Here is a 20,733-nt window from a genome sequence, read left to right as displayed (position 1 = left end):
GTGGGAATCACCTGTGTCTCTTCCTGCTTGACGTGTGCCCTGAAGGCGATGGCATCTTATAGCAGGACAACTGCCATCGTTATAAGACCACAGTGCTCCAGTGCTACAGTGCTTTGAGGGATATGATAGGGAATTCTCATCCGTCAAATTCTTCTGATCAGAATCTAATGGAATACATGTGGAACGTTATATGGCGACAGTTCCACGTGCAGAAACCACTGGCCCGTAATCTTCGGGAATTCCGTGAGGAGTGCAGTCACATCAGATGTCACATTCCCGGAAACCCACCACAGAACTGTCGCATCCATGTCACACAGAGTCACAATTATATTGCGTACCAAAACTGAGTCAACGTGCTACTAATGTTTTGGCTCATCGGGGTATCTGAGACATTGTCGTCTGTCTGCATTCAAAATGACGGTGCACTTCCCAGGAATTACAAAAGAAGTAGTAACCAACATAACAGATATAAAAAGATAATTTGAAACAATATTTTATGCTATCTCCAGAACGACCACAGGATCCTCTGGTTGTCGTATGTGGGTGAGGTTCTAAATAAAACACAGGGACCTTCCGGGTCATTTGGATTATTTATCAGTTCTTTCGGATTCGCTGTTCACCGTCCATTTGCTGCGACCGCGACCTTTCGTGACGACCGCAAATCGATATCAACACTGCTTATTCATGAGGCACTCAAGAGTTCGATAGAGATAGTTGCTGCCTGTAAGAAACCACAGCTTCGTCACACTGACCCTCTTCATCCGCACCAGAAAGGCTCAGGGCTATTCAGATACAATGTAAGACAAAAAACGACGTACCATAAGTAATCACCAGAATGGGACGGAAATCGGTAGTTGTGATGTATATGTACAAACAAACAAATCATTACAGTTGCAAAAAAATTGGGTGATTTATTCAGGAGATAGAGCTTCGCAGATTGACCAAGTCAATGACACGTTAATTTACCTCTGGCCCTTATGCGAGCAGTTACTCCGCTTCTCATTGATTGGTAAACAATACTTCCTTCGTAGGGGGGCTACAGTAATTTCAAATTTTTGAAGAAGTTTCCGTCATTAGACTCATAATTACTTGTTTATTGTACACAATCGTGATTTCGCCTTTTTAGCCATTCTCAAATGAACGATGAAATGTTGAAATATGTCTCACACATTGGATGTCCTCCTGAGGGATATAGTGCCAAATTCTGTCCAACTGGCGCATTAGATTGTTAAAATTCCGAGAAGCCCATTGAGCCGTGGCGGACCGGTGCCAGTTATGTCGTTTGGATCGATTTTGGAGGTTATATGTGATCTTCGGATATAGTGTGGGTTTCTTCCGGGTTGGCGGGTTTCAAGAGTCGGCCATGAGCTTTCGAAAGAAGAACATTGAGAGACTCAGGACGTCTCCGGAGGAAGGAGTGTCGACTGCGACCGTGTGTGTCCTATCAGCGTGATATGCCGCGGAGTTGTATTGGTCGGCAAGGCTGTGTTTTGGGGCAGCTCGGAGAGCCAAGTCTCGTGATTTCTATCAAGGGAAAGGTCGCTGAAGTAAAGTGGTTAAGCTGCTTGAGCCGCTGAGTTGGCCGTTAGTGTATGGGGCTGAGCGACGTGTTACGAGGCGTTTCACTCGCTAGATGATTGTGGAACTTACACATCCGTTGAAACTTCCTGGCAGAGCACTTGCCCACGAAAGCAAAGGTCCCGGGTTCGAGTCTTGGTCCGGCACACAGTTTTAATCTGCCAGGAAGTTTCATATCAGCGCACACTCCGCTGTAGATTGAAATTTTCATTCTAGAAACATCCCCCAGGCTGTGGCTAAGCCATGTCTCCGCAATATCCTTTCTTCCAGGAGTGCTAGTTCTGCAAGGTTCGCAGGAGAGTTTCTGTGACGTTTGGGAGGTAGGAGACGAGGTACTGGCGGAATTAAAGTTGTGAGGACGGGGCGTGAGTCGTGCTTGAGTAGCTCAGTCGGTAGAGCACTTCCCCGCGAAAGGCAAAGGTCCCGAGTTCGAGTCTCGGTCCGGCACACAGTTTTAATCTGCCAGAAAGTTTCAAATCAGCACACACTGCGCTGTAGGATGAAAATTTCATTCTACATGTTGTGACTTGGCAAGACAGCCAAGCCACTATGATTGGTAGCCGAAAGGCACGCGTCTAAGCTCACGCAGGCTGGCGTGAGGTCTGGAACAGTTATAGGAGTTTGTAGTAGGAAGAAAAGTACGTAGCTTCTGGAATACTTAACTTTAATCCATAATTGGTGAACATCGGTCTGACGGTACATGCATCACAAGATAAATAGCAAATGATAATGTAGACTGGCAATGGCAAGGAAAGCGTTTCTGAAGAAGAGAAATTTGTTAACATCGCGTATAGATTTAAGTGTCAGGAAGTCATTTCTGAAAGTATTTGTATGGAGTATAGCCATGTATGGAAGTGAAACATGGACGGTAAATAGTTTGGACAAGAATAGAATAGAAGCTTTTGAAATGTGGTGCTACAGAAGAATGCTGAAGATTAGATGGGTAGATCACATAACTAATGAGGAAGTATTGAATAGGATTGGGGAGAAGAGAAGTTTGTGGCACAACTTGACCAGAAGAATGGATCGGTTGGTAGGACATGTTCTGAGGCATCAAGGGATCACCAATTTAGTATTGGAAGGCAGCGTGGAGGGCAAAAATCGTAGGGGGAGACCAAGAGATGAATACACTAAGCAGATTCAGAAGGATGTAGTTTGCAGTAGGTACTGGGCGATGAAGAAGCTTGCACAGGATAGAGTAGCATGGAGAGCTGCATCAAACCAGTCTCAGGACTGAAGACAACAACAACAACAACAATGGCTCCTTGCTAGATCGTAGCAAATGACGTAGCTGAAGGCTATGCTAACTATCGTCTCGGCAAATGAGAGCGTAATTTGTCAGTGAACCATCTCTAGCAAAGTTTGCGGTACAACTGGGGCGAGTGCTAGGAAGTCTCTCTAGACCTGCCGTGTGGCGGCGCTCGGTCTGCAATCACTGATAGTGGCGACACGCGGGTCCGGCGTATACTAACGGACCGCGGCCGTTTTAAAGGCTACCACCTAGCAAGTGTGGTGTCTGGCGGTGACACCACACTACACATCCGTTAATCGAAAGTATGTGGATGAGCTCCATGTGAGCTGGTTAAATGTTGGCTTCGCAGTGAAGTCTTAGTTATGACTTATAGTGGTTGTTCTCTAATTGTAGACTGATGCACTATGTCTGGTGCAAAGATTCTGCCCTGTATTTTTGTGTGTGTTTCAGAGAGTTACAACTGTCCTGTGTTTGTCAAAAGCTGCTGTAACTGCCAACGCTTTGCCAGGGAGTGAGGTGTAACCCGCGCCTAGGTCCTGCTTGAGCCGTGGTAAAGATTGCTGTTGTGAAGAGCGCGCTGCAGCGCGCAGTGTGAAGCAGTCGCCCTCCGTTTCTGGCGGTGGCCCCGCTGTGGCAATCGCAGCTTTGGTGTCTCCCTCTGGTGGAAAAAGGAGAAAGTTTGCCTGTTCACGTGCATTCAAGGGGCGCTACAAGCTCGCGAGTGGCAGTTGGTCAGTCGGAGCGAGTCTGGTCAGTTGGTCAGCGAGGTCAGTGTAGGGCAGCCAGTCTCTGTCTGTTGGCCGGAGTGCTAGTATGTGTTAGGCCGCCAGTCTTCTCATGTTCAGGTAATGGTCATTGGCGGTTGGATCCATCGGTTGGTCGGTCGCGCACTGGGACACAAGATGACTGGCCCGTCTTGCACGTCCGCGCATGTTAGGTCGCCACGTCAGTCCAGTGGGCCGCGCCGTATAGCGAGGGGTAGTGGTTTCGCGGCCGACACGAGAGCAACAGGAGTCAACTCACCACATTGGTCTGGCCGGCGCGAGCTGCGACGCCGTGAGACAGGAGATCGGCGCGCCTTCCTGCGTCCGTTGAAGCGGCTAGCAGCGGACGGTTCGGGAGAGCGGTTTGGGGGTGCTGCGCCAGGTCTTCGCCAGACATCGTAGTTTATTAGTAGTTAAGTGATTCGTGATATGTTGTTTCATTTACTTGTTAAATTCTACATGTTTTCTTGGTCAGTCTCTCGTCCCCAGCTTGCTCGTCTGTCTCCCGTTCGCATTCGTTAGGCAGTTAGTGTCTGTCTGTCTGTCTGTCGGTCTGCCGTACGTTAATAGCTGCCTCTGTCATGTTTGTCGGATTCGGTGTTAATGAATTTATTGCTTGAAGTGTAACGGCCGAATTCCTGAAATATGTTTTTATCTTGCCTTTCATCTTGAGACGCGGTATATGTGTAATGTAGAGCATATTTGTCTAACCTTAAAAATCAAGTTGCACCTTTGGGGGTCAAGTTAATCTTTTAATGTTAGTGTTTTGTACCATTTCCTTCCCTCCTACGGGGTGCATAGTTTATGTGTTTGTGTGAGTTCTTAAAAATTTTTAGTCTGGTGTGTTGCAGATTTGCACCAGTGTAGTCTTTCAGAGGTTGTGGTGAGCGGTCGTGACTACGGCTGTGTCAAAATGGAGCGGCAAGGTTCTCAACCCGGAAGCTCATACTGCCAAAAATTTGTTCTTTCTGCGTCTGAATAAATTATAACTTGAAATTTAGAGGATACTTTCTGATTATAATTTTAAATCTGTTTCTAAAAAGAAAAAAAGGAGAAAGGGTTTTTAGGAATAAAATTTCCATTTGTTGAAAGAAATTTGATTTGTTTTCATCAGTTACCCACTGACAACTACTTCCACGCTCACATAGTGTGATTAAATGTGTTAATGTTCTTGATGAATCGCTAGTAAATAAAGTAAATTCTTAAGAAAAAGTTTTGAAAGTAAATTCACGGTTCACTGCTGTGTTTACGTAACCCTCCCATGGCTGGATTACTTTGGGTGAGGACCCCATACCAAAAGTTTAGTATATCTTTCCTAAGATTTGTAAAACGCGTTTTGTAATTTGATTGTGATTTTCTGATGTTTAAACAAATGTTGTTCGGTACATAAAGATAGAGCTACAACTAAGTAAACGTTAGCAAATAGAGCAGGTGTAAAGTAATTAAAATCTCTCTATCTATTTTGGGCTAACTGCAGTGATCTTTCTCTGTAGTAATAAACAGTCCACAGTGTTTGTTAAGCCGATGCCACATCTCTATTTAAGTTACAGCGTGTCATCACGTAAAGTGTGATCTCGGTTTGTTTCATTACAATCTTTCCTGCTTCTGTTACATATCCATGTTCTAGTGAGTTGTGGTTAACCACGTGCGTTTTATGTGTTGATAAGCCGTGTAGAAATCAAATGCAATCAAGTGGGTGGCCAATTCTGATAGGAACTGACTGTCTGTTGTTATGGTTTCTTAAGTGTGGCGAAGCCACGGCAGTACTGTGTTTGCTAGTTGTTTCTTAACTGATTTCATATGCATTTTATGGTTATGCTTGTTGGGTTCTGATAACTGCCTTGTTTTAATAAGAACTTACACTAAGTAACTGCTGCATTCTACTGAAAATTGTGGGGGAATTAAAAGGAATCTGATTTTAATAAAATAAGTGAGTGTAAATCAAAGTATGACTACCAGCCATGGTTCGCTATCCTGCTTCCCATCGTGATAATACACTCCTGGAAATGGAAAAAAGAACACATTGACACCGGTGTGTCAGACCCACCATACTTGCTCCGGACACTGCGAGAGGGCTGTACAAGCAATGATCACACGCACGGCACAGCGGACACACCAGGAACCGCGGTGTTGGCCGTCGAATGGCGCTAGCTGCGCAGCATTTGTGCACCGCCGCCGTCAGTGTCAGCCAGTTTGCCGTGGCATACGGAGCTCCATCGCAGTCTTTAACACTGGTAGCATGCCGCGACAGCGTGGACGTGAACCGTATGTGCAGTTGACGGACTTTGAGCGAGGGCGTATAGTGGGCATGCGGGAGGCCGGGTGGACGTACCGCCGAATTGCTCAACACGTGGGGCGTGAGGTCTCCACAGTACATCGATGTTGTCGCCAGTGGTCGGCCAAAGGTGCACGTGCCCGTCGACCTGGGACCGGACCGCAGCGACGCACGGATGCACGCCAAGACCGTAGGATCCTACGCAGTGCCGTAGGGGACCGCACCGCCACTTCCCAGCAAATTAGGGACACTGTTGCTCCTGGGGTATCGGCGAGGACCATTCGCAACCGTCTCCATGAAGCTGGGCTATGGTCCCGCACACCGTTAGGCCGTCTTCCGCTCACGCCCCAAAATCGTGCAGCCCGCCTCCAGTGGTGTCGCGACAGGCGTGAATGGAGGGACGAATGGTGTCGTCTTCAGCGATGAGAGTCGCTTCTGCCTTGGTGCCAGTGATGGTCGTATGCGTGTTTGGCGCCGTGCAGGTGAGCGCCACAATCAGGACTGCATACGACCGAGGCACACAGGGCCAACACCCGGCATCATGGTGTGGGGAGCGATCTCCTACACTGGCCGTACACCACTGGTGATCGTCGAGGGGACACTGAATAGTGCACGGTACATCCAAACCGTCATCGAACCCATCGTTCTACCATTCCTAGACCGGCAAGGGAACTTGCTGTTCCAACAGGACAATGCACGTCCGCATGTATCCCGTGCCACCCAACGTGCTCTAGAAGGTGTAAGTCAACTACCCTGGCCAGCAAGATCTCCGGATCTGTCCCCCATTGAGCATGTTTGGGACTGGACGAAGCGTCGTCTCACGCGGTCTGCACGTCCAGCACGAACGCTGGTCCAACTGAGGCGCCAGGTGGAAATGGCATGGCAAGCCGTTCCACAGGACTACATCCAGCATCTCTACGATCGTCTCCATGGGAGAATAGCAGCCTGCATTGCTGCGAAAGGTGGATATACACTGTACTAGTGCCGACATTGTGCATGCTCTGTTGCCTGTGTCTATGTGCCTGTGGTTCTGTCAGTGTGATCATGTGATGTATCTGACCCCAGGAATGTGTCAATAAAGTTTCCCCTTCCTGGGACAAGGAATTCACGGTGTTCTTATTTCAATTTCCAGGAGTGTAGTTGTGGTATGTATTGTGCAAGGTCGTATTAAAGGCGCCACGTACCATCAATAATGCTCCAATCGTTCTCAACTGGGAAAGATCTGGCGATCTTCCTGTACAAAGTAGGGTTTGGCAGGCACGTTGACAAGCAGTAGAAACTCCGTTGTGTTGGCAGGGCATTATCTTACTGCAACGTAAGTCAATCATGGCTTGCCGTGAAAGGCAACGAAACAGGGCATAGAATATCCTATCGGTGTAATGTAAGGATGCCGCGAAAGCCAACCGAAGGAGTCCCGCTATGAAATGAAACACAAGTCCAGACCATCAGTCCTAGTCGTCAGGCCGCATGTCGAGCCCCACCACCGTCCAGGGTGTGTCCAGACACGTGTTCACCCTGGAACCTCATTGCCTGGAGTAGAGCTGTCTTCGTTGTTGAGTCCCGCTTCGAACTGCGTCACGATGCCACCGAAGACGTGTCTGGAGACGCTCCAGGCGTCGTTGGGATGTAAAGATGACTGTAACCCTCCTTGCGGCCCGACAAACAGCTGTGACGGTCTCGATTGGATTTCTTTTCGTACCAGGACGCCTTTGGTTGTCATCCGCTGCAGACTTCACACCAGGGACGTACATCGAAAATATTCTAGGACCCGTTTTGTTGACTCCAAGGCAAGCCATCCTGGCTTTACATACCAGTACGATAATGCCCGTCTGCACACCTCGAAAGTGTCTGCTGCTTACCAAACCATACCTTTGCAAGCTAGGTAGCCGGATCTCTCCACAGTTGAGAACGTTTGAAGAGTTAATTGCAGGGCCCTCCTACCATCGCGGGATTTTAATTATCTAACGCGCCATTTGCACAGAATTTGGCGCGATACCCACTGGAGAACATCCAACAACTTTATCAATCGATGTTAAGAAGAATAACTGCTTGCATAAGGGTCAGAGGTGGACCAACGCGCTACTCCCATGTTCGAGATGTGAAGCTCATTCGGTGGAATTAATCATCGAATTTTTTTGAAATTGTAATCATTTATTTGTCTGTATATGTCTATAACATTAGAAATTTCAGCGATTTCCGCCCTACTCTGAGAGTTCCACCTTGATGCGTATTTTTATATGTTGGTATTTTCCGTGCTTACTTTTCTACATTCCACGAGTTGCTGGAGAATAACAGGCTTATTACAAATGATTTCACAGCTCTATAATAATTTTATTATTTGAGATATTTTCACAATGCTTTGCACACACATACAAAACTCAAAAAGTTTTTTTAGGCATTCACAAATGTTCGATATGTGCCCCTTTATTGATTCGGCAGAACATCAAGCCGATAATCAAGTTCCTCCCACACTCGGCGCAGCATGTCCCCATCAGTGAGTTCGAAAGCATCGTTGATGCGAGCTCGCAGTTCTGGCACGTTTCTTGGTAGAGGAGTTTTAAACACTGAATCTTTCACATAACCCCACAGATAGACATCGCATGGGGTTAAATCGGGGGAGCGTGGAGGCCATGACATGAATTGCTGATCATGATCTCCACCACGGCCGATCCATCGGTTTTCCAATCTCCTGTTTAAGAAACCTGTAGTGCGGCTTCAGCCGAACAAAATTTTATGGGTTTTTCTACGTATCTATAGTGTGTCGTGACCATATGTCAATGAATGGAGCTACAGTGAATTTATGAAATCGCTTCAATCATTTGTAATAGCCCTGTATACTCTACCGGTCATTAAAATTGCTACACCAAGAAGAAATGCAGATGATACACGAGTATTCATTGGACAAATATATTATACTAGAACTGACAGGTGATTACATTTTCACGCAATTTAGGTGCATAGATCCTCATATAATCAGTACCCAGAATAACCACCTCTGGCCGTAATAACGGCCTTGATACGCCTGGGCACTGAGTCAAACAGAGCTTGGATGGCGTGTACAGGTACAGCTGCCCATGCAGCTTCAACACGATACCACAGTTCATCAAGAGTAGTGACCGGCGTATTGTGACGAGCCAGTTGTTCGGCCACCATTGACCAGACGTTTACAATTGGTGAGAGATCTCTAGAATGTGCTGGCCAGGGCAGCAGTCGAACAATTTCTGTATCCAGAAAGGCCAGTACAGGACCTGCAACAAGCGGTCGTTATTATCCTGCTGAAATGTAGGGTTTCGCAGCGATCGAATGAAGGGTAGAGCCACGGGTCGTAACACATCTGAAATGTAACGTCCACTGTTCAAAGTGCCGTCAATGCTAGACGTGTAACCAATGGCACCCCATTCCATCACGCCGGGTGATACGCCAGTATTGCGATGACGAATACACGCTTCCAGTGTGCGTTCACCGCGATGTACCCAACCACAGACGCGACGATCATAATGCTGTAAACAGAACGTGGATTCATCCGAAAAAACGACGTTTAACCATTCGTGCACCCAGGTTCGTCGTTGTGTACACCATCGCAGGCGCTCCTGTCTGTGATGCAGCCATGGTCTCCAAGCTGATAGTCCATGCTGCTGCAAACGTCGTCGAACTGTTCGTGCAGATGGTTATTGTCTTCCAAACGTCCCCATCTGTTGGCTCAGGGGTCGAGACGTGGCTGCACGATCCGTTACAGCCATGCGGATAAGATGCCTGTCATTTCGATTGATAGTGATACGAGGCCGTTGGGATCCAGCACGGCGTTCCGTATTACCCTCCTGAACCCACCGATTCCATATTTTGCTGACAGCCATTGGATCTCGACCAACGCGAGCAGCAATGTTGCGATACGATAAACCGTAATCGCGATAGGGTACAATTCGACCTTTATCAAAGTCGGGACCGTGATGGTACGCATTTCTCCTCCTTACACGACGCATCACAACAACGTTTCACCAGGCAACGGCGGTCAACTGCTGTTTGTGTGTGAGAAATCGGTTGGAAACTTTCCTCACGTCAGCCACCGGCGCCAACCGTGTGTGAATGCTCTGAAAAGCTAATCATTTGCATATCACAGTATCTTCTTCCTGTGGGTTAAATTTCTGCGTCTGTACCACCATCTTCGTGGTGTACCCTCCCTGTGCGCCGACCGAGCACGTTGTTCCTACTTCCGCCTGTCAGGCAGCCAGGCATGTGTCGAACGTTCGTTTACTCTGTCTAATGTGTGCATCGGCCGATGTCTCATCGCTCTTGCGTAGCGAAGTTTGTTGTTGTTTCCTTTCTGGCAGGGGCGTTCTCTACCTGTGCTCTGATGTCCGTCGAATCTCCCAAGAATATTCCAAGTGTCAGTTTTGACACGACTACACAGCAGGGCTCTCTAGAAATTCACGATTGATGTGTAGATACGATTGGAGTTATATCTGATCAGGTAGATACTGCTTATTTTGATTCTGATTTGTATACAATTTTCTGCGAGGTTTTACGATCCCTTGTAAGTAGACTGGGTTCTCTCTCGGGCTATTTCTCAAGTGATGTTTACACAACTTAATAGTTCCTTCAGTCCAGACCTTCTTGTAAATGCGGCGACCGAGCACATTCCGGTTGGAGTTTAAAATCTTCCACCCGATGTGGACGATTTACTTCTTAAGGCGGCGTTGCTTCCTTATGGCATAGTTCGGCATATCAGGCGGGAACGCTGGTCTGCTCACCGCCGATTGCAATGTCACAGTGGTATTCACCTTCGAGTGCACAGGTTCCAAAAATGCCGCTGCTGTGGAGAGAGGGACGTGATGAATATTTTTTTCCAGTTGTACTTTCATATCTTATATGTCCGAAAGCATAGTCCTTCACGCTGGAATGTTTGTGTTACCGGATTCATGTTACGTATGCAGAACAAGAAGGAACTAACTTCTTTTGTAATGAAAGTGGCCATCTCTGAAGATCACTTTTGTAAGTTTTTCTTGACAGTCTATACTCCGACATAGCTGTCGTAAAGGAGTGACTGTATACTAAGTTAAATTTTTATTTTCTAGAGAAGCCACAGTCACAATACATACAAATTTTCTTTAAAACAAGGGGTTATATTACCGGTTTCAACGAACAACGCCGTCATTTTCAAATGTAAAACATCAGTTGGAGAATATATTATGGGAATCATTAACAACTCCTTTTACCCAGCTAGGCATTATGATTCTATATTCCGGCATAACTATCGTAAAGTAGTGAGACTATACTATAAGCTAAGTGTTTGACACTACAATAGTGGAGCCTTAGTCAAAGTACGTAATATCTAGCTCGGTAAGGAATTTTTAATGATTCCCATTATACAGGGTGAGTCACCTAACTCTACCGCTGGATATATTTCGTAAACCACATAAAATACTGACGAATCGATTCCACAGACCGAACGTGAGTACGTGTACCCCACCCCTCATGGTAATGTACATGCGCGTCAGTGAAAAAGACCAATAAAAAGGTGTTATCATGTGGACGTAATGTGCTGTTCCAGTCTCTTCTGTACCTAAGGTCCATTACCGTTCCCTTTGGATCCCTACGTAATTCGGTGCTCTCCGATACACACGATCGAACAGTGGAGGAGTGGTACTCAAGCGTCAACTTTAGGTTACAATATCTCCGGATGTAATTAACATTTTACAATGCAACAAACGGCAATGATTACGTATTTGTTTATATGTTCAGATGTGCTAACGAAACTAACGGGGTTCCATTTAAAAAAAAACGTAGGTTTGTGTTAAAAAACGTACTTCCGTGCATTTTTTATGGTTTGTATTAACCAATTACACTAGCCCCTCTCCTCACGTTCGGTCTGTGGAATCGATTCGTCGGTTCTGGCGCTGCAGTCCGGAACCGCGGGACTGCCACGGTCGTAGGTTCGAATCCTTCCTCGGGCATGGGTGTGTGTGATGTCCTTAGGTTAGTTAGGTTTCAGTAGTTCTAAGTTCTAGGGGACTTATGACCTAAGATGTTGAGTCCCATAGTGCTCAGCCATTTGAACCATTTTTTGAATCGATTCGTCAGTATTTGATGTGGTTTACGAAATATATCCAGCGGTAATGTTAAGTGATTCACCGTGTATATTCTCCTATGTTTTACATTTGAGAATGACGGCGTAGTTCGTTGGCAACCGGTAATGCAACACATTTTTTTTAAGATAAATTTTATGTTTTGTGACTATGGCTTCACTATTGTCGTGCCAAATACACATGTTCTTGAATAATTCGAAAACTAGGGCTTCTATCGACAAAGTACCCTGGTACAAAATTTAACTTCATTAAATTACTTACAAAAACGCCCTTTTCATTATTCTAAACTAATAGTTTAAGCTAGCGAGAGAATATAGAAATCTCACGCATGGTTTTTGAAAGTGAGATGTAACATTGCAGGCTGCATAAAACGACATCGGTAGGGGCAGCTGAATCATTATGTATATTTTCCAGGCATATTAAGCTGAAACGTCGAACACCGCTGTATAGTAGTCTGTGATGAGTAAACAACTAGCTTGCTAAATAATAGCAATGAGGTGTCACCGACCGAAGCTACCTATCCGAAGGACAGATCGCCTGTGGCACATACCTCAAACCATGAGACCAGGCGGACTCATTTGTGACTCGCCCGAAAACACTGAAGTTAAAATTGGTTTTTGGAAATATTGTAGAATCAATTCTCCTCCCCTTCCCGGTGGAATAGTGTCTGTGAATGTTTTTCCCACTACTCCGGCCTTGCAGTGGGTTACTTCCGTCATAAACACCTCGTAGCAGTCGTTTGCTAGCTGCGACCAGAGATACTGTAGAGAGGTAACATGGTCAGAAGCCGGCAGTAGGAGTGAAGACTGGGGTAGGTCACGGATCCATGGGCGTGTCTGTTGCTGGAGCAGAGCGAGACTTACCGGGGATGGTGTAGTTGACTTCGGCGGCGCGCCGGCCGTCATACGGCTGGGACTCCACGCGGATGTTGTAGCAGCACTCCTGCATCACGCGCGGGTCGTTCTTCACGTTGGTCACCTCTGGCGGCACCACCGCCCACGACGTCATCTGCACACACACGTAGAAGAAATGTACTCCATAACATATACATCCACACTCATGCTCATATATTAAGGACAATTGCAGAATGTGGTGCCACACAACGTGGCGCTACACAAAATAGACGCTAATAGCATAGGCACATAGGGAACACACGACACAGATCTGTAAGTCGACGGTATTGGTGATAAGTTGAGAAAACCGTCCCGAAACACATGTGCTACAAAACGCCACTACTTACTGCGCATGTATCCCGACTTCAATATGGGATATGATCACCATGCACAAGTACACAGGTCGCACAACGGGTTGGCAACCTCTGGATCAGGTGGTCGAGCAGCTGCTGGTGTATAGCCTCCCATTCCTGCACCAGTGCCTGTCGAAGCTCCTGAAGTGTCCTAGGGGTTTGAAGACGTACAGGGATACGTCGACCGAGAGCATACCAGACGTGCTCGGTGGGGTTTTGGTGTGGAGAACATTCAGGCCACTCCATTCGCCTGTTTCAAGGTACTCCTCCATGAGGAAGCTCGGTGTGCCCGTACGTTATCCTCCATCAGGAGGAAGGTGGAACGCACTGCACTCCCGAAAAGGCGGTCATACTGGTGCAATATGACGTCCCGATACACTTGACCTGTTACAGTTCGTCTGTCAAAGACATGCAGGGGTGTACGTGCACCAGTCATAATCCCACCCCACACCACCAAACCACGACCTCCATATAGGTCCCTTTCAATGACATTAAGCGGTTGGTATATGGTTCCTGGTTCACGCCAGATGAAAACCAGGCGAGAATCACTGAAGATTATACCTGGACTCGTCCGTGAACATAACCAGGGACCACTGTTCTAATGACCATGTACTGTGTTCTTGACATCAGGTTTTACGGGGTCTCCTGTGACCAGGGGTCAGTGGAATGCATCTTGCATGTCTCTGGGCGATGAACCATGTCTGTTCAGTCGTCTGTAGAGCTGCGGTAAGGTCCCGAGCAAGGCTACCTGCAGTACCCCGTTGCCATCTGCGGGCACTGATGGTGAGATATCGGGTCTTCTTGTGGTGGTGTACACTGTGGACGTCCTGTATTGTAGCGTAGCGCCTGGACACGTTTCCTGTCTGCTAGAGTCGTTGCCATAATCTTGAGATCACACTTTGTGGCACACGGAGGGCCCGTGCTACGACCTTCTGTGTTTGACCAGCCTCCAGTCACCCTCGTATTCTACCCCTCATAACATCATCAATACGTATTCTCTGAGCCAACGCACAGTCACCATTGGCACGTCTGAAAACGTCTGCACACTTACTCGCTGCACCGTACTCTGACATGCACCAACACACCTCTGCGTATGTGGACTGCTGCCAGCGCCACCGTGCGACGACCGCAGGTAAAATGCATCGCATGGTCATACCCCGAGCTGATTTAAACCTGCAAACTGCGCACCAGAGCGTTGTTTCAGAAATGTATCAGCATTATCCTTAATTTATGAGCATGAGTGTGCGTACATAGTCCACAAGCCACAACACGGTGCATGGTAGAGTACCTTTTTAGCACATCCCTGAGATGTACATATTGACCTATGCAGGAACAGAGCACTTCCCGTAAGAGAACTTTAAATACTCTTTTGAAGTCGCGCAACACAAACCGATAAACATCTGGACTGAAGCGAGGCTGGCACAATTAAACATGATATATAGGTAGGGGAAGTTGGGGGTGAACCCTCATATTTCTATTTACGAGTTGGCAACACTGTTTTTTTGGCCTTTGGACCGTAAAGACAGCCGGTAAATTCAGCACTACCATGGCGATTGGTAGCGTCAGACGTTGTTGTTGCGCAAAATAATTTGTTACATTTTTGTGGTCGTGTATCTTACCTTCTCTTCATTAAGGAACTTATGACGTCGTATTACGAGGGTTGAATGAAAAGTAATACCTCCACCTTCGTTAACTGGGTTTCCATGGGAATATTTTAGTAAGTCAAACGTAGAAATAATCCTTAGAACGTGATCTTTAATTACCAATATTCCCTTTTCCACATAATCACCATCAAATTGGATACATTTCTGCCAGCGGCGATCAAGATTTCTGAAGCCGTCACGGAAGAAGTCGACACTCCATAGACTGACATTTCGTCTCCAGGTCTTAAAGGTCTACCCAAGTTTCGTCTCCTGTCACAACTGAATGGAGAAAGGCGTCACCTTCATTCTCGTAACGCGAGAGGAGTTCCTGGCAGATTTCAAGTCTGTGCACTTTCATTTCAGGAGTCAGCATCCGAGGTATCCATCGTACACAGATCTTCCGATAGCCAAGCAAAGTTGTTCTTGTGAAACGCCGATTGTGCTTGCAGTTTATCTCTGAGTGATACAACGATCGTCCTGAATCAATGTCTACATTTTGCTTGTGAAACTCGGTGGTTGCTGTCACAGGACGTTCAACTCTTTGTTTGTCACGCAGTTCAGATGTTCCCGCCTCAACATCTTTAAACTTACTCTCCCAACGACGCACAGTACTCACATCAACACAATCACCGTAAACCACTCCTTTGGGGTGACACCTTCTGTGGTCAAGAATTCAGTGATTGAACGTTGCTTGGATCGCATTGACCGACCGTCTGCGCAGGGTTCCAAAGATTACTCTGTAACAACAGAACCGTTCAAAGCTAAGGCTTCCCGCCAAGTGGAACTGTAGAGAAGAGGCTACGGAAGAAGCCAGTATCTGCCGCATACCAATGCTGCCAACTGTTGAAGAGTTACGAAGGTGAAGGCATTACTTTTCAGGCACAAGCAGTGGGACAAAAACCTAGCCTATCTCATCTTACCCCATGACTTCGTTACATATAACATAGGCGTGACGTAAGAGGTATATGCTTTTAACGGCACGCTGTGTCAAAACGTTTTAATAATTACATATAGAATTTACAGTTACCTTGCTCCTACCTTTGGATAATTTTTGTCACTAATAACTTGATTAATTATTGATTAATTAATTAAACGCTTTATACAATCGGGAAATTAAGACATGGCTTAACAGCGATCCGGGGAAAGTGGCACCCAGTACCAAAGATCACAGTTCTTCGGATTTGCATGTACTAGAATAGCAACACGCTGGCCGGAGTGGCCGAGCGGTTAAAGGCGCTACAGTCTGGAACCGCACGACCGCTACGGTCGCAGGTTCGAATCCTGCCTCGGGCATGGATGTGTGTGATGTCCTTAGGTTAGTTAGGTTTAAGTAGTTCTAAGTTCTAGGGGACTGATGACCATAGATGTCCAGTCCCACAGTGCTCAGAGCCAGCCAATTAGTTCCCGTTTCGTAGAACGCTGTCGGCCGCTGAAGGACCCACAACCGCACCCTCTCTTGCATTTCCTCGTCCGACTGGAACCAACATCCATGCACGTCTTTTTTCCGGTCGCCAAAGATGTGAAAATCACACGGTGAAGTTCCGGGGAGGATGTTACAAGGTTTCCCATTCAAATTGCTGAAGTATGGTCTTCCTCCGATTGGAAGTGGGGGTCGGGCATTACCATACAACAGGATGTTTCCATCCGACAGCATTCCGTCAACCTGAAGCCAGAGTAAAAAGCCAACAGGGGAAACATCTCATATCTGCTCCGTCAAAGAAACCCAAAGGTTTTCACACAAGTTCCGAGAAGGTCACGATGACCTCCGACTACAGGGAGCCTCTGCCCTTGGGGTCCCTCCAGCGTGGAACCACAATCAATTTGCAGCGCAATGTATATAGAAGAAACTGCGAGGCAGCATAAAGCCAAAACGCCCGGAATGCTGTCGGACGGATCATCCTCAGGCACAATAAAGCTCGTCCCGACACTTCCAATCCGACAAAGGGTGCTGTTCCGTTATTTGGTTCGAAAGCACTGCAACATCCTTCATAGAGCCCGGACCTTTCAGCACGTGGTTTTCGCACCTTGGTCGACTTGAAGAAAGACAGCCGCGCGGAGTGGTCCGCGGTTTGAGGTGTCACATCATGGACTGTGCGACACCGTCCGCCAGAGGTTCAAGCCCTCCCTCGGTCGTAGGTGTGTGTATTGTTCTTAGTGTTAGTTTAAATTAGTTTTTTCTTTTCTTTTTTTTTTTTTTCGTCATCAGTCTACTGACTGGTTTGATACGGCCCGTCACGAATTCCTTTCCTGTGCTAACCTCTTCATCTCAGAGTAGCACTTGCAACCTCCGTCCTCAATTATTTGCTTGACGTATTCCAATCTCTGCCTTCCTCTACAGTTTTTGCCCTCTACAGCTCCCTCTAGTACCATGGAAGTCATTCCCTCATGTCTTAGCAGATGTCCCATCATCCTGTCCCTTCTCCTTATCCGTGTTTTCTACATATTCCTTTCCTCTCCGATTCTGCGTAGAACCTCCTCATTCCTTACCTTATCAGTCCACCTAATTTTCAACATTCGTCTATAGCACCACATCTCCAATGCTTCGATTCTCTTCTGTTCCGGTTTTCCCACAGTCCATGTTTCACTACCATACAATGCTGTACTCCAGACGTACATCCTCAGAAATTTCTTCCTCATATTAAGGTCGGCATTTGATATTATTAGACTTCTCTTGGCCAGAAATGCCTTTTTTGCCATAGCGAGTCTGCCTTTTATGTCCTCCTTGCTCCGTCCGTCATTGGTTATTTTACTGCCTAGATAGCAGAATTCCTTAACTTCATTGACTTCGTGACCATCAATCCTGATGTTAAGTTTCTCGCTGTTCTCATTTCTACTACTTCTCATTACCTTCGTCTTTCTCCGATCTACTCTCAAACCATACTGTGTACTCATTAGACTGTTCATTCCGTTCAGCAGATCATTTAATTCTTCTTCACTTTCACTCAAGATAGCAATGTCATCAGCGAATCGTCTCATTGATATCCTTTCACCTTGTATTTTAATTCCACTCCTGAACCTTTCTTTTATTTCCATCATTGCTTCCTCGATGTACAGATTGAAGAGTAGGGACGAACGGCTACAGCCTTGTCTTACACCCTTCTTAATACGAGCACTTCGTTCTTCATCGTCCACTCTTATTATTCCCTCTTGGTTGTTGTACATATTGTATATGACTCGTCTCTCCCTATAGCTTACCCCTTTTTTTCAGAATCTCAAACAGCTTGCACCATTTTATATTGTCGAACGCTTTTTCCAGGTCGACAAATCCTACGAAAGTGTCTTGATTTTTCTTTAGCCTTGCTTCCATTATTAGCCGTAACGTCAGAATTGCCTCTCTCGTCCCTTTACTTTTCCTAAGGCCAAACTGATCGTCACCTAGCGCATTCTCAATTTTCTTTTCCATTCTTCTGTATATTATTCTTGTAAGCAGCTTCGATGCATGAGCTGTTAAGCTGATTGTGCGATAATTCTCGCACTTGTCAGCTCTTGCCGTCTTCGGAATTGTGTGGATGATGCTTTTCCGAAAGTCAGATGGTATATCGCCGGACTCATATATTCTACACACCAATGTGAATAGTCGTTTTGTTGCCACTTCCCCCAATGATTTTAGTTTAAGTGGTGTGTAAGTCTAGGGTTCAAAATGGGTCAAATGGCTCGGGGCACTATGGGACTTAACATCTGAGGTCATGAGTCCCCTAGAACTTAAAACTACTTAAACCTAACTAACCTAAGGACATCACACACATCCATGCCCGAGGCAGGATTCGAACCTGCGACCGTAGCGGTCGCGCGGTTCCAGACTGAAGCACCTTTAACCGCGTGGCCACACTGGCCGACGTAAGTCTAGGGACCGATGATCTAAGCAGTTTGGTCCTTAGGAATTTACACACATTTGAACATTTGAATAAAGACATGGATTGACGTCGGTTTAAGTCTTACAAGGTTCAAATGGTTCAAATGGCTCTGAGCACTATGTTGCTTAACTTCTGAGGTCATCAGTCACCTAGAACTTAGAGCTACTTAAACCTAACTAACCTAAGGACATCACACACATCCATGCCCAAGTTAGGATTCGAACCAGCGACCGTAGCGGTGTAGTACAAGGAAGGGCATGAGTGAATGCCGTTGTGGAACTTTCAGCGGGCGACCGCGTACTAAGAAACATGAACTGATCGTTTCGTCTTCCAACGGGAGAAATGTCGTAAAGCGTGTGGTCATTTGAATGGAACCATTCCATGGTCCGGTTTTCATTTGACTGCCCCTTACACATCCATGATGTTCAAAATGAAATTGCAGAGGCCATAAAACAAATTTACAACTGAAGCGGTACTTTGTAACCTCCCCACGGAAATATTAATTAAATGAATTTTAAATATTGTAACCTCTGAACAAAATTGGTTCCCATTTATAGTCTCCGTGCAGAAATGCATTCACATTTAATGTAACCACAAAATTCAATTCCTAAACCCGGAAATAATAAAAAAATTCAGTAAATTTTATGACGACAGCAACGCTGCGCCACGGCCCTGTACTCTGAATAAAAAAGCAAAAATTCTTACCTCAATAAAAACTGCGAATATATCTGCTCTTACCTAAAAAAATTTCGGCTCACCTCCGTGTAATACTGGCCTATGCTTTGTGAGTCATGAAAGGAAAAATAATCCATTGAATAAAATCTTTAAATTGAAATGAATGCCTTTTTTAAAAAAAAATTACTTTATATTATAAAAATTATTATTTGGGGCATTTTTTTGAAAGAAATTGGATGACAGTTAACATACATTACTAGATATGCGCGAGGCTGCTTCTTTACCTTCTACAATAATACTCATCCTCCAGAGTCCCGACGAGAGCAGACTGCCGACACGCGCCGTCACGCGCAGACTACTGCAGACTCACGCAGACTACTGTCGAATATTGCCAACTCACACAGACTAGCAACAACTAACTACATACTGCTCTCTGGTCAGAGACTCTCCTATGTCTTGCCTGTTGCAGGCAGCGCATACATCGCATACCCCTTACAACTTTCAACCCCTATTTGCAGAGTAACCATGGGGCCCATTGAATACCACGATATGGCTGCTCAAATCATCACTGCAACCCCGCCATGTTTCACTCTCCGTACGTAAACTCGACCAAAGTTTGTAAACAATGTGAAACAAGACTCGACCGACCAAATGACTTAATTCCATTGCTCCACAGTACATGTTTCATATCTTCGGTACCGCACGTCCCTCTTACAGGCATTTGCATCACTGACGTCTAGTTTCGGAATTCCAGATCGTCCTGAAATTCTCTGCTTACAGAGCTCCCTTCGTGCAGTTATGGTGCTGATCGAGTGCGCGAGAGCGACATTCAGTCGTAGATTGACTTTTACAGCTGTCGTTTTCTATTTCTATTTTTCATCGCAGTCCTCTTCAATGACTGTCTGTCACGACCACTCATCACACAAATTCGTCTGCGTTGTGACTTAGCAGACGACGTTCTTTCGCTGTCCCTGTATACGGTAGATACATATCTTCGATATGGCGCCTTCTGGAGGAACAAACTCTTCACGCACCTTGGCTAAGGACTACCAACAATTTTCGTACGTTCGGAGTCACTTAGCTCCGACATAATATGTTGTGGACTGGCAAGACAGCCAATCCACTATGACAGGAAGCCGAAAGGCATGCGTTTAAGCTCACGCAGGCTGGCGTGAGGTCTGGAATAGGACAAGGAATTGAGACTAGCAAAAATAGTACGTATCTGTTGGAATACTTAACTTTAATACATAATTGGTGAACATCGCTCTTGACGGTACATCTTTTACAGCATCAATAGTAACTGGTAATGGCGCCTTGCTAGGTCGTAGCAAATGACGTAGCTGAAGGCTATGCTAACTATCGT

At 46.1% G+C, this 20,733-nt stretch overlaps 1 protein-coding gene across 1 annotated transcript in view; it reads right to left on the bottom strand.

Moving 5' to 3' along the window:
• Positions 1–20,733, bottom strand: part of LOC126176598 (uncharacterized) — a 290,206-nt gene that overhangs the window by 14,761 nt on the left and 254,712 nt on the right. Inside the window, exon 6 of the mRNA XM_049923759.1 lies at positions 12,816–12,960. Within this exon, the coding sequence (XP_049779716.1) occupies positions 12,816–12,960 (145 nt within the window). The remainder of the gene's footprint in view (positions 1–12,815; positions 12,961–20,733) is intronic.

Source organism: Schistocerca cancellata, chromosome 3, assembly GCF_023864275.1.
Source record: "Schistocerca cancellata isolate TAMUIC-IGC-003103 chromosome 3, iqSchCanc2.1, whole genome shotgun sequence".
NCBI classification, from domain to species: Eukaryota; Metazoa; Arthropoda; class Insecta; order Orthoptera; family Acrididae; genus Schistocerca; species Schistocerca cancellata.
This window is presented reverse-complemented; position numbering and strand designations above follow the sequence as displayed.